We start from the raw sequence: 13728 nt of genomic DNA, 5'->3' as shown, positions 1-13728 counted from the left end.
TTAAAACTTTTTTCCTTTCGAATCTATTCAAAGAAGGAAATGTAAATTTTTTGGCAAGCGTGTAACTGCAGCCTCACCTGCAGACTGTCCCTCTGGCCTGGGGAGCACTGCAATTCCAAATGATGCTCGAGATTGCACCTGGTCCAGGCCTCTCAGACTTGAGTTTTGGTCTTGACCTTGCTTGAGACTGTGGCCCAGGCAGCATTTTCTCCATGTGGTCATCACGTGTGGAATTAAACCGTTTCCTTTGTGTCTGAGTGAGATTAGCTACAGTCTATGGCTCAAAGCCTCCTGTTGCCATGGATTTAATACTGGGATATTAAAGCCGGTTCAGAATCCTTAACTGTCCCAGATTAAAGCTACTAAGTCATTCAAGGATTGTTAACCTAATGGACCCCCTTAAGCAAAACTGCTGAACTCTGAAGAACGGTGTCTTAGTTGAGCAAGTCCCTACCAACCATTTTTCACATTTTAAATAGTGAGGACTCTGGAAACATTAACGGAGTGCACTTGATCAAATGGGCCATTGGCTGTCCCGATTGTTTGCTTCAAGTTACTTTCAGGCATCTGTCCACTCCACTTCTGTCATTTTGGTAAGTTTCTACTTTGTCCCACCTTCTTCTTCACTTCTATTTAAATGTTAAAAAAAATTCTCAGATTTGAAACGTCATACATGAACTACTAACTGTAAGGAAGACAGATGTTTTAATAAGTCATGCAAATATGACAGAAGATCAATGGCTTTATGTAGTGGTTTTTTATCTTTCCAGTAGCGGTCTTGCATATAGTTCTCTCAGAGGTAAGGGTGCATATCCACAAAGAAAGCTTCATCAGGAAAAATGGATAGAGCAGTTAGAGCAGTTGCCTATTCCCAGAGAATTCTGACTTCAGATGCTTACCCGTGCTTGGAAATAGATTGTGCTAAATGGAATTTTCACACATCCCAACCAGTGCCTCTCAATGCGCGTGTGGATTCCACTGCCCCTTTCACGGTCATCCTAGAGGAGGGGTGGGAAGTAATAATTGGTTAACAACTCCAGACAGTCATTTAATTAATTCAGCTGCAGTAAAGCAGCAGATTATAGCTGAAAGCACACTTGGTTTAGGTTAAACAGACCTAAGTCACATTCTGGTTGAAACTGTCACCTGAAAAAAATGCACAACTTAAAAGTTGAGAATTATGTTTTATTCAGTGGTCTTTCTGAGGACTTGAAGCTCCGAAGACAGTCTCTGAGAGACTGCTCTGAAGAGGTAAAGGAAAAGCCAGGGTATGTGTGTGTGTATATATGTGTGTGTATACATACACACACACACCCCCCCATATACATATATATATAAATATATACATATATAAATATATGTATATATTTATATATATATATATATATATAAAAAACCAGATTGTCGGAACTTCAAAAGAGTACTGTTAATTAAAGAAAACCAGGTATCTCAAGTTAATGTATTAAGCACTTTTCTGTGTAAGGGAAGGTACGAGGGTCTGGACTCCATGAAATCATTCCTTTGATGCACATCTTAGCTATCTAGAGCCAGTGTTCTGTTCTTTCCCCTCCTGAGCCCCTCAGGGTACGCGGTTGGGGGTGGCTGCAGTGTCTTGATGGCTGCAGCACCCTTTGTTTAGTGATATGGCAGGCAATATTTTTCATTCACAAGATACTTACTAGTTGTGTGACCCTAGGAAAGTCAATTAACCTCTCTGAACCTCAGTTTCCTCATGAATAAATTAGGGATTTAACCATCTAGTAGGGTTATTTTAGAATTAAGACAATGTATGAAAAGCTCCTAGTACAATTCCTGGATCGCAGCAGACACTGAAAATTTTAAAAAGCTAGTTTTCTTCCTCCCTTCTCCCTTTCCCTGTGTATACAAATCAGGGTTCAAATATTCCAAATCTGGGGACTAATGGAGCTCAGGGCAGGCTGTCCCAAATATGTCAGAGTGGAATATTGTTTATTTTGAATTCAAATTTCTTGAAAAACAGCTGGGGCAAGAACACTCTGACCCTCCTTTGTCTCCAGAAAGCCGGAAATAGATCTCCCGTGTGAAAGGTGCCCTCCCTGCACCGGGAGGTGGAGAGACTTCCTTATCACCAGAGACGGGGAATCCAGGGCTGATGAGGCTGTACAAACACACCCTGTTACTTCTTTGCTAATTTATTATCCCAAGCCCAAATGTCTGTCTTGTCAATTGTCTGTCTGTCTGAATTGTCAATTCTTCACAAATTTATTGTTTTCCTTGTCTAAAAGGTATAAAAGCTGTCTGCTTTGGTCATGTCTTAGATCCTATATCTATGACATCTCTATATGTACAAAATTAAAATTTGTGTTTTTTTCCACTGTTAGTCTGTCTTGTGGCAATTTAATTATTAGACCAGCCAAAAGAGCCCACAAAGGTCAGGGGAACTTTTCTCCTCCCTGACAGGGCTTATGCAGTGGGTAGAGGAGATGAAAATGAGTACAGATGTCTTCCTCACAACTGTGAACTTACCTCCAAGACATCATGCAGAACTTCATCAAAAATATTAATGAACACGTCATCTTTCACTGACTGCAAACTGGTGGTGCTGTAGTCCCCATTGGGGGCCCTGCAAATGGGTACGCGTGACCAGGGAACATGAAAAGAGCAAAACAGAAATAATGAGCACTCAAATGTCCAGATTGGAAAAATACCTGCATATGAGCACAGACATGAGGACTAAAGGAAGGTCTCTCACTAAAAGGACTTATGCAACACAGAGATACTGTAACACAGCACCTGTACACACATGGAAGGGGCCCTGGACTGGAGGCTCCGGGCAGGGAGACGAACCTTCTGCTGGCTTGTCCTGGTGAGTGTCACATCATCCTCCAGTCACCGTGAGCTTTGTAAGGAGCTGGCTGGCCGGGGCTGGGCTGGCTCAGGGGGTGGGCTACATACAAGGTCTCCAACTGACACTGGGGCTGGTGTGTGGGCTCCTGAGCAACTGGGCTCTAAAAGGTGCTTCTCTGTTAGACCATTCCCTGGTCATAAACGTCCTTTTGTTATGTGGCTGGTTGAATGGTCCCTGCCTCCCACTCACTTTCCCCACAGATAAGTAAAGCAACGCAGGGGTGAAGTTTACCTCCTGTCACGTCACCTGCTCTGAGTCCAGCCACGCCTGGCCCAGGCAGGCCTCTCCATGGCGTGGCTCGAGACCAAGCTACTGCATCTGTTTTGTTGAGCATCTGCCTCTCACTTTTCTCATTCTTTTTGCTTGTACTATGTGTAACAGGGTACGTTTCCCTCTTTTGACTTAATTAGTTCTAATCCTTACTCTGTGTCTACCATTTGGCATTAAGTGTCACCTTCTGTCTTTAGGTTTTAGTTTGTCTTCTATAAAAGTAGAGCAGTAGACTAAGTACTTTCTAAGATTTCCTCAAGATCTGAAATAATGAGTCTTTTAAATACCTAAAATCATTTAATCAAAAAATTTAAATGCCAATTTATTTCTGATGAGGGAGAAAGCTTAATTTATGGGAACTAGGGAGCTTCAAAATCACTTAAGTCTTCCAGAATTGGAGAGATGGGGAAGGAAAGAAAAGCCGGGTAGGGGCTGTGGGACAAGGGGATGCGAAGCTCGGGATATAAGAAGCCAGAGCCTGGAGAGGAGGGGGTGTCCTAACAGTGAGCCCGAGTTTCAAAGTTGGACATTTTCCCATTTCATTCTTGGTTTGAGTCACTTGTGGTTTGAGAAAAATAATGCTTACCTAAATGGAAGTTCAAGTTCTTCATTCCAGCTGGGATTTGGTCCTTCAGCCGTAGTTGTATGGCATATTGTTCGCTGAAATGAAACTTCTACAAACGGACGCACTAAAACCTTGAAATCAAGAGCAAAGAGTCCCTAACAGTCAGTGGAATTGTTCAGCTCTTAGCAGAGGTAGAATATGTTTCTAAATAGCATGTTTCCAGAGAAAACGAGGCAGACAACAGACTATGAAGTTTCTAGGCAATTCTTAAAAAACATAAGGGGCAAGCATCTAAGTGGAGAGCCAGCATTTGGGTACTTTACCTGGCCTGAGGGGGTAGTCAGCACTGTGGGTCGGGCTGCGTGCGGTCGGGGAAGCAGCATGCTTTTCGCCGAAAGCCCTTGACGATCTCGATGGCTGCTGGAATTTGCTAGGAGGGAAAATGTATGAAAGAAATAAATGACAGGGCAAATCTAATTATATACTGAGCAGACAGTTTCTCCCAAGGCGTATGGTGCTGGTGGCTATGGTGACTGGCATTCTCTCTAAGCTTGCTGATTCGTCAGCAGTCTTCTACGATGCTCCGGGCCTCCCCAGTCACCTAGTGATAATAGAGTCTTCCCCACACCCATCCCTAGGCCAGCATGTCTGGCTGGAAGAGAGGAAAGAGACCTCTTCTCTCTGCTCTCTCATGAGTGCCTTTGCCCCTGTAATTGAGAGCCTCAGTCCCTGTCTCAGGTAGCAGAATTCTGAGCTTCCTAGCCAGTCTGCCCTGTCTCCATCGAATTCTGGTCCTCTCCCACTGTATTTTCTTTGAACCAGCATTCTCCTGTAGACTTGAGCTACACATCCCAGGTAAGACATCTCTCTCTGGGCCGGCCAAACACCACTGGGAAAGGATGGTCAGGGATCCCTAGCTTGAGTTAGGATCTATGGGTCTTGTTCTCTTTCCCTTTTGAGCTGCCATTCTTAAAGGAAGAAATGAAGATCACGTGTAGAGAGCCTCTCTCAGACACTTTACCCCTCATCCCCACAACCCACTTGCATATTTGTTCTGAACTTTGTGGTTTATTTCATGTTCGTTACGTGGCAAAGTACAAATTCTCTCTTTCCACCAGACTGTCTTACCTTTTCACAGATAAGGGTTTCAGACAAACTCTGAGACAATGGAAGTGGAACATTTAACATAATGGCTGCCAGAGAAAACCCTTTTCTGCTTGGAACATCATCAGTCACATTATCACACAAACAGTTGTTAAGCACCTACTATACTTTAGGCCCTGTGTTAGACTTTAGACTTTGGGGCTGCAAAGACAAATAAGACACACTTCAGCTCAGACTAGATAAGTACATAGTCACAATACGCAGGAAGTATGTATGTTAGACTAGGGGGATGGGCATGGGCCATAAGAGCACAGAGAGGGAGTGAAAAGTCCTGTTTAGCTGAGTTGCAAGCGCAGAGAGAGTTATGATTAGGGTGGGTTTAATGCAAGAGTTGATCTCTGAGCTATCTTGATGAGTCTGCTCTCAAATGTATAACGTACATGATCAGCTGTGCTTCCTTGTAATTATTTGAATGAAATGACTTACCTCCTAAAAAACTTCACAGAGCCCAAAAATAAGAGAAACACCTAGGTATTCTTTTAAAAAGCAGCTTTTCACCCCACAGTTGAGCTTTGATGCAATCAAGATGAAAGGGTTGAGCTGAAGCTCAAGGAAGCAATGCTATGATGCAGATTCAGGAGCATAAACAGACATTTACATGAAACAAAATTCTGGGAATATTGGTGATGCTCAGATGTTCTATAACGGGTAGAAAAGTTAGTTAGCAGAAAAAAAAAAAAGTAGGGCAAAATAATGGGAGGTGAGGGTGGATAATTTAAAGGGGAGAACCGAGGAAGGAAAGATGCCAAAGGCTACACCTGTGCTCTTCTGTGATCAGACAGCTAGATGACCTTGGGCAAAGCCACTTACGCTCCCTTCGCTTCCATTTTACTTTTTGTAAAATGGCGACAGTACTAGCGGTGAGAGGTAAGTGAGATAACATACATGAAAGTACCTAACATAGTGCCTAGAACACTGTGAGTGTGTAATGAATGACAGCTTCCAAGTTACACTGGAGAGGACACGAGCAAAGAGAAGAGATTCCTGGTCCTTCCATCTCGGTTCTCTAAGGGGATAAAAAACCTAGGCTCACCTGCTCACCTTACTGATGGCTGAGGGGCCCCCCTTGTCCCAGTGTAGTGAAGTACAGATAAAGCAGATAAAGGAGAAGTCACTCACATTTTTGTGCTCATCGCACATGTCTCAGAATCTGGACTATACACCTGTGGGTGTCTGCTCAGCTGTCACCCACTTCTCTGAGAACTGTCCCCCACCTTCAGGACTGGTCCTTGTGATCTGCCTCTCTGGCTTTAGGTGACCAGATCATGGATCAACACCTGACCCAAGTCAGGGCCTTCAGATTCTCTCCTGGGAAGCTAACCCTTGGTGGGTGGTACCCTGACTGGATGGCCCACTCCCATCACACATAGAAGGAAGCTGGTGAGCAAGACAGTGGGGCCTCTGAAGAAACCATCTTAACCCTTATAGTCCACTGTGCAGTTTAGCTGTACCTCTTGGCCTTGAGTTCTCTGAGAGATTCCCAGTAAATCCCCCCTTTACCTTCAATTGGCTGAGGTGGTTCTGTTACTTGCAACCAGTCGGGCCCTGCCTTCATCAAGACCCCCCACCACCCTGCCCTCGGCCTCCACAGGATAACAACTATGTTCAAGACAAGAGTGAACAAGCTGTAAAGGGGTGGGATCCTGCACATCCCATCCCGGCGTGTGCAGAGGGCTCTCACCTTGTCGTTGGCTTCCTCACCGGAATGTCATAAGCCCGGATAATGTTCACCAGCAGCTTTATGTCTCCGTCAGACAGGTTCTGGGCAGTCACCTTCTTCCGACCTTTCCTCCTTGGCCTCAGTGGTCGCTTTTGTTCTGCCAGCTTGAAAAGGCTCAGGCCCAAAATGCTAATGATTACAGAACAGGATTAAGACTCTAGGGAAAAGAAAGATCTGGAGAGTCAAGACCATTTCCCAAAGTCTGCCCCAGGGTCCCTCACAGGCCCCTGAAAAACTCTTTGTCTTTTTAAAGAGGGTGGAAATTGTCAAGAAATTCTCCCTCTCCTGGGCCCCCGGGGCATTTCTCAGCCTGTCCATTCACAGAGCCCTGAGGTTACCGCCTCCTGGGGAGCCTCCTGGGATTGGCTCTCTGGAGTTAGACAAAACTCGGTATGAATCCTGCTCACCTTGGGCAAACTGCTGCACCTCTTTAAGTCTCTGTTTCATCATCTGTAAAATGGGGATAATAATACCTACCTCTCGGGGTTGTGGAGAGGACGTAGTGAGAAGGTGTGTACAAAGCCCCCGGGCACTAGTCTAGCATTAGGAGATGCCCTAAAATGATGACTGCTGGGATGATGACAATGATTATGATGCCAGTGATTATGCCGGAGAAAGGAAGGGATGGAGATGCGGGAAGGTGGGGGAGGAGGAGCGAGGGAGCATGTCTTTCTGCCTCTCACTGAGATGATATCCATCAACACTTCCCGGAAGATGAAAGCAATGCAGTCAGTGAACCTGGGGGAAAGGGTCATGGAGCAAATAATTTAATTCTGCCCCAGAGACTAAACAGAAACACAGATGGGACATTGTATCAGGAAGCTGACATTAATGACAATGCCCAGCAGCCACGGAACAGAGCCAGCTGTGCCAAGCTGGCCTCAGGCTGGCAACGCTCACGCTTGTCTGCCCCCCAGGAGTATCAGAGCTGGACTGCAGGACTGGGTCCTTCTTCGCAAGAGGCAGGTGCCTGCTGGGGGGATACTGGCTCCCAAGGCACTTCCAGGGGTTGTTTGCTCCCCAGGGTCTCCTGTCCCACAGGGCATGGAGTGGCTACCATTTACCAGCACTTTCTCTGATTCAAGCAGAGTGCTAGGTGCCTTACATAAAATAGTTCTAATCCTTACAAGTATATTAACCCCATTTTTCATATGAAGAAACTGGAGGCTCTGAGAGGTGATGGAATTTGCTGGAGGCTCCTATATAGGAGGAGAGAGGGCTGGGGTTCAAAACCAGATCACCCTAACTTCACAGCCCAGCTTCTTCTCCTTTTGAAAAATATTTACATATATTTATTTATGAACTCATTTAAGACAAGAATAAGCCCATTACATATTAACATAATGTAAAAGTATGAAAAATAACTATCTTTTGCAAAACAAAGAGCAAGGGAAGAGTAACATTGTTTGACATCTTTGCAACTCTTTTTTTGACTTATTGTACATTTTAAAATTTTAATTGAGATATAATTCACATACAACACTGTGTAGGTTTAAGGTGTACAATGTGCTGGTTTGATACATTTATTATTGCAATATGATCACCACTGCAGCATGAGCCAACATCTCTATCACTTCGCCTAATTATCATTTCTTTTTTGTGGTGAGAACAATTAAGATCTAGTGACTTTGTAAGAGCTAGTAACTCTTAGTAACTTTGAAGTAGCATTGTTGACGATAATCACTATGCTGTTTATTTGATCTCCAGGACTGACTTAGCTCCTGGTTGCAGGTTTGTACCCTTAAACCACATCTCCCCATTTCCCTGTCCCCAGCCCCTGGTGATCACTATTAGTCTCTGTTCTTATTAGTTTGGTTTTTTTAGGTTCCACCTATAAGTGAGATCACATAGTATTTGTCTTTCTCAGACTGACTCACTTCACTTAACATAAAGCCATGTTGTCACAAATTAAAGTCCATCTTCTGAATTTCTCTGCCAGGACACCTCCCTAAGCCAAACGTGGGGACCTCAGAGAGAAATCTTTGCCCCGGGGTCATAATATGACACATTCCATCTTTTCTCAATACTTCCGCCCTCCCCAAGAGGCGCCTCCTCTCATAGACTTTGCTGCCCCACAGCAGTCAGCATGAGAGCATCTTGGTGGCTGGGACCATTAAATACAGCAACATCTTAATTTAAAGTCAAGAACAAACCAAAAGTAAAAGAAGAAAGAACATACCCTGAGCCTTCAGAACTTAATGCAGAAAGTAAAGCAGAAAAAAGAAAAAGAAAGAAAAGAAATGGAAAAACAGCATGAAAAATCATCATCTATTCTAACGTGTAATTATCATGGCTGAAAAAAACATTCAATGACAGGACTCTGGGCCTGGAAGAGAGAGAGAGACAGTTTGCATGAAGTTATGTGGGCACAGCCTCCCTTCTGTGTGAGGATGGAGGCAAAGAAAGGGGCTGCCGTGACAGCACAGTTTTTTGTCTCCTTGCCAACTTGATGGTGGGTAAAAGTACATGCACAGGAAATGACCTTTTTTTAGGAGACCAAGAGGTTCAATCACAGGAAGGTCATGAAGTTAATGGACTGCGCAAGCCCACCGACAGAGAAAGTTCTCTCTCATCTTTCACGCATCCACCCCGAGTTGAGACCATTTGAGGATTATTCTAAATGATAGGGAGACAATCAAGCAAATGCATTTTCTATGTAAATATCCATTATTCCCTGCTGCCCTTGCCCCTCACCAGACACACAGCAGCTGTGTGCCTCCTGGCTGTGGTGCTGGAGCCTGGCCTCGCCCTGCCGCCTAGAGCCTTAGGGGGCTGGTGCTCAGCCACCCCACTGCCCTGTGCTGGGAGCGTAAAGCAGGGCCCGGCGTTGGGAGATGATGAAGGCTGGAGGAGGATGTGCTGGAGGGGAACTTCATTTGATTGGAACGAGAAAATGGACAAGGCTGGGGAAGTTGACTTGGAGGTCATGGGAGGTGAGATGGGGTCCACTGGAATGTGATGGAGAGCATCTTGTATGACTTGTTCTAACAGAAACCTCCCCACTAAGGTACCATTAAGCCTTAATCAGGTTTTACCAGTTTCCAGTATTATTAGGGGCCCAAATGCACACCAGACACTGATATAAATCTTATATTTACATGAAACTTTTCATACAATAAAATACAAATAATTTTTATAAGAAATGAGAAAAGGTTTTTTTACCTGATATTGGGAACTTCTTCCTCTACTATCAAATCCGAAAGAAGAAAATGGTGTTTTGCAACAAGGAAGCGATTTATCACTGAGTCCCTAACCTGAGGAAAGAAATACATTTTATTTAAAATGTTCTTGTTCTATGAACTTCTCAGCTCACTGCTCTGATGTCACCTCGGTGTCACTGCCCAGCCCCCCTTCACTTTTCTCCACAGCTCTGACCGTTTCCTCCCGCAGAGCATCCAGCTTTCCTCACTACCATGAGCTCCCTGAGACACAGGGTTTCTGTTTTGTTCACTGCTACATTCTCAGGACCTGGAAAAGTTCCTGGCAGATAAGATGGTAAAATTTAGCTGAATGAATGAATTAACAATTACAAAAAACAGGACCAGTCTCGAAGCACACACATTTCAAGAAGTGATTCTTAAGTTCTTCCCCTACTCAGACCGACTTACTACCTGATTATCCTTTAAAGAGAGGGCCTCTTAAATGTCATAAATCGGTTTTTCACACGAGGTACAGGGTAGATGAACTGGATGGGGGAAATGAACAGTAGTCACTGTAGCATTTCTTATAAGTTAAATTTATTACAGGAAGGAAGGAAAAAGGGATATTTTGACTTTCTAGTGCAGGACAGTTAGTATGTGGTTTATAAAACTTTTTTTTAATTACAAAGGTAATAAGATGCAAACATGCAAATATTTAAAAAAATCATGACTTAGAATGCGAGTCCCTTGTAATCATACCCCTCTTAAGATAACCACTGGTAATGAACTGAGACATATCTTAGTGTTTTCAGTGTTTCATCATCCAATACACTCCCCTTGGTGCCAAGCTAGTTCACATTGGGTTTTTATCACTTATAATCACAAGTCCAAACTAATACAAAGAAGAACCAAGTAACCATGTTCAAAAGATGAAGATAGCTGTTAATCAATTTCATATCTGCAATTACGAGAAAATAAAAGAATAGAGACCTCCCTCCTCCAGCCTTAGGATGCTGGCTGTTTTTCCCCTAGGAGGACTGTTTAAAATGATTTTCCTTACCTGCTGGAAGTACTTGGCTACTGTGGCCCTATTGATATCTATGTGGTCCTTGGTTTCAATTACGTTTCTGTCCTGTAACCGTTTCTCATAGTCCTGAAATTAAAAGGAAGCAATACTTTGATGGTTTTGAAATACTAGTCCTCTCTCATTCCCTTCTGGAGATTGGAGAATTATTTATCACATGTGGGTTAAGTCGCAAACTATGGTTCTAAATGTTCCTTCCATTTCCCTCTGAACTTTTGGTTCAGAATTGATCTTTGATGTAATATCCAGGATTTGGAGTCAGTTGATTAAACTGCCTTATAAGTAGAAGAGAAATATGTAATTGCAAGTGAAAATGTTCATGTGGAAAGAAACAGAGGCCACAGAGATAGCAGAGAGAGTCGCTGTTGTTCATGATGCTCAGCTCACCCAAGCAACTTCACTAAAGCCCCTGCTTAAGTTTTGCCTTTTCTACTTAAAGTAAAGCAATTACAAAAATAGTAAATAGCATTTGGCTGCAGCTGACTCGGGTCACCTACTTGGAGGAGAGTAGTGGGTGCTTTGGGCTTTTATTAGGCCACTGAACTTTCCACTCTTTTCCTATCAATTAAATTCCACGTGGGCCCCAGGGAGCTGCTATTTCTCCTTTAATGCGTCTCTGGTCACAGCTGAATGCCCAGGGTGGTCCCTGACCAGGCTTCGTGGCTCAAGAGCCGTCCACAAGATGTTTAAACTTGGGACAACAGGACGCATTTCTCTGCCTGGCTGAAGCTACTAGATGTGAACTTGGGTGATACCGGTGACCGTGTAGCCAAGGGGAGAAATCTGTCTGCGATGGGGGAGATGAAGCCACCGTACCAAGGGAAGCCCAGACAGGGCGGAGAAGGGGCCGGGCAATAGTCAGGCCCTGGACTAGGTGTCCTTGAGGCGGAGAAGAGCCCCTGTCGTTCACACGTCTTAGCTGTTCAACCTACTCTGTGATTTCATCATCCAGTAAACTCCCCTTGGTCTGTGAGCTGGTTCAAACTGGGTTTTTATCATTTATAATCACAAATCCAAACTGATACAAAGAGGAACCAAGTTACCAAAAATGTTTCCCAAGAATAGTTTCTGCATGAAAAACCATACTGGTGTCAGTTTCTAATGGCTCTCCACTTACCTCATCAAACAAACGCTGGCTTTCTCTCGCCTGCCCCACCTACACGGACCTCTTACCTGTAACTCCTCAAGGGCTCCCTGCCTCACACCCACCATGAGTCCTCCTCCGCCCAGCCTCAGTGCACCCTGCTGCCGGTGCGGGGTGTCAGCCCCGTGCCCCACTTCCTTCCAGGCCCACCCACCCCAACGCTGCTCAGATCCTACCCATCTGTTTTCCCTACAGTGCTTACCACTGCGCTTTGTGCTTAGTAAATACTTGTTGGATTAAAAAGGCATTGAATTCCTGACGAAGGCAGGATAATTTGTCACATTAATGGCAGTTCAGCCAGGCAAAAAGCCTCAAGTGGATGGCTTCAGTACCACTTGAGATATTTTTCAACCCTAACACTCTAATTTTTCCCTAGTTTATGTGTCGTTATACTGAGACAAAGATTATTTAAACATTGGATTCAAGAAAAAGTAATGGAAAGGTTATGCAAAGTGCTATAAAAGAGGAGCCAGTACCTCTGCTGAGAACACAGCAGCAACTGCACAACACGGACATGACAGCACCCCAAACGGCGCGGCGGTGACTTTATTATTTTATTAGCTCCCCTGCGGCAATTTCTCACCTGGAACACCTTTTCCATGATTTCTCGGTCATATAATGGAATTTGCTTATAATTTCGGAACTCTGGCACCTCTTGGCTTCTCAGACGGAGGAGCCTGAACCGTCTGGATCTGTTTAATTCCTCGTCTGAGACGAAGTTAAATTCCTGTTGTAGCTGTTCCAGGCGAAAGAAATCAGGCACGTAAGATTCCCCACTGGTAGCAACCTGGGAAAACCAGAAAATAAGAACCTCTAGGTGCCAGGCAGATTTCACTCAAGGAGACTCGTGGCTCAGCTGCTGGGAATGACGTTTAATGGGGTTTTAGGCTGGGAGACCTGAAACTTCCAGCATTTTGTTTAAAGAGAAAATACACTGAAATACATTACAAGATGGGGCAGGCACTGTTCTATTCATTTAGTAGCTATAAAAAGTACCATGGGTCAAAGAAATGAAAACTGTAAGGTTTATTTTTGGTACTCATGCTCCCCTAGTAGGTGTTATGAAAATATACAGACTGAAAAATGAGAGATTTACATCAGTGTATTACCAAGTGCCTACTGCAAATAAGATTACTCACATACATAGCGTCTATAAAATCTAATATATGTATTGTACATATATCTGTAAAATATTTTAATATTTTTTATATTTTAACATTTAAAAAATATTTTAAACTATTTTTGACAAGCACTTTCTGAATATATTTATGCATAAATGTAGATAAAGGCCCCACTGTCAGCTGATCCACATTACTTGGCTCCACGGCCATGTTCTCCTGCCCCGAACAGCACCTCATGGCCTTGGTCATTGGGAAAAGCGAGCCAGAGATGGATCTTGGCGCCAACCTCCAGTGCCCCTGTGCCCTGGTCCAGAGAGGACGGCTTCAGTGCCACGCTGGGGATGTGCAAGTGTGGGCTGCATGCCGCCCGGGTGTCTGCTTGCTCCCCCACCCACGGCCCGGGTGCTCTGCCAGCTGCAACCTCCTCCCAGGCAGAGGGAAAATCAGGGAGCAGAGATTTGCTGGGGCTTTGTGATGGGAAAGGCGTTCCTGCTGTGAAAACCCTGGTTCATGAAACGAGGCCAGGCAGGAAGGCAGTCCCTGAGTTTTTGGTCCTTCTATGAGAAGGCAAAGAGTCGAAAAGAAAAAAACGAAAGTGACACGTGTCCTATATATAACGCTACCAGTTTGAAG

General features: G+C 44.3%; 1 protein-coding gene across 1 annotated transcript in view; it reads right to left on the bottom strand.

The window, feature by feature from the left end:
• The window catches only part of CC2D2A (coiled-coil and C2 domain containing 2A), a 114371-nt gene that overhangs the window by 24523 nt on the left and 76120 nt on the right, over nucleotides 1-13728 (bottom strand). Inside the window, 8 exon segments of the mRNA XM_032494328.1 lie at nucleotides 900-998; nucleotides 2506-2602; nucleotides 3744-3853; nucleotides 4041-4152; nucleotides 6568-6735; nucleotides 9769-9860; nucleotides 10807-10899; nucleotides 12558-12761. Coding sequence (XP_032350219.1) covers nucleotides 900-998; nucleotides 2506-2602; nucleotides 3744-3853; nucleotides 4041-4152; nucleotides 6568-6735; nucleotides 9769-9860; nucleotides 10807-10899; nucleotides 12558-12761 — 975 coding nt within the window.

Source organism: Camelus ferus, chromosome 2 (genome assembly GCF_009834535.1).
Source record: "Camelus ferus isolate YT-003-E chromosome 2, BCGSAC_Cfer_1.0, whole genome shotgun sequence".
Classification (NCBI taxonomy): domain Eukaryota; kingdom Metazoa; phylum Chordata; class Mammalia; order Artiodactyla; family Camelidae; genus Camelus; species Camelus ferus.
Note: the sequence above shows the minus strand (reverse complement) of the source record. Positions and strands in the feature narration are given on the sequence as shown.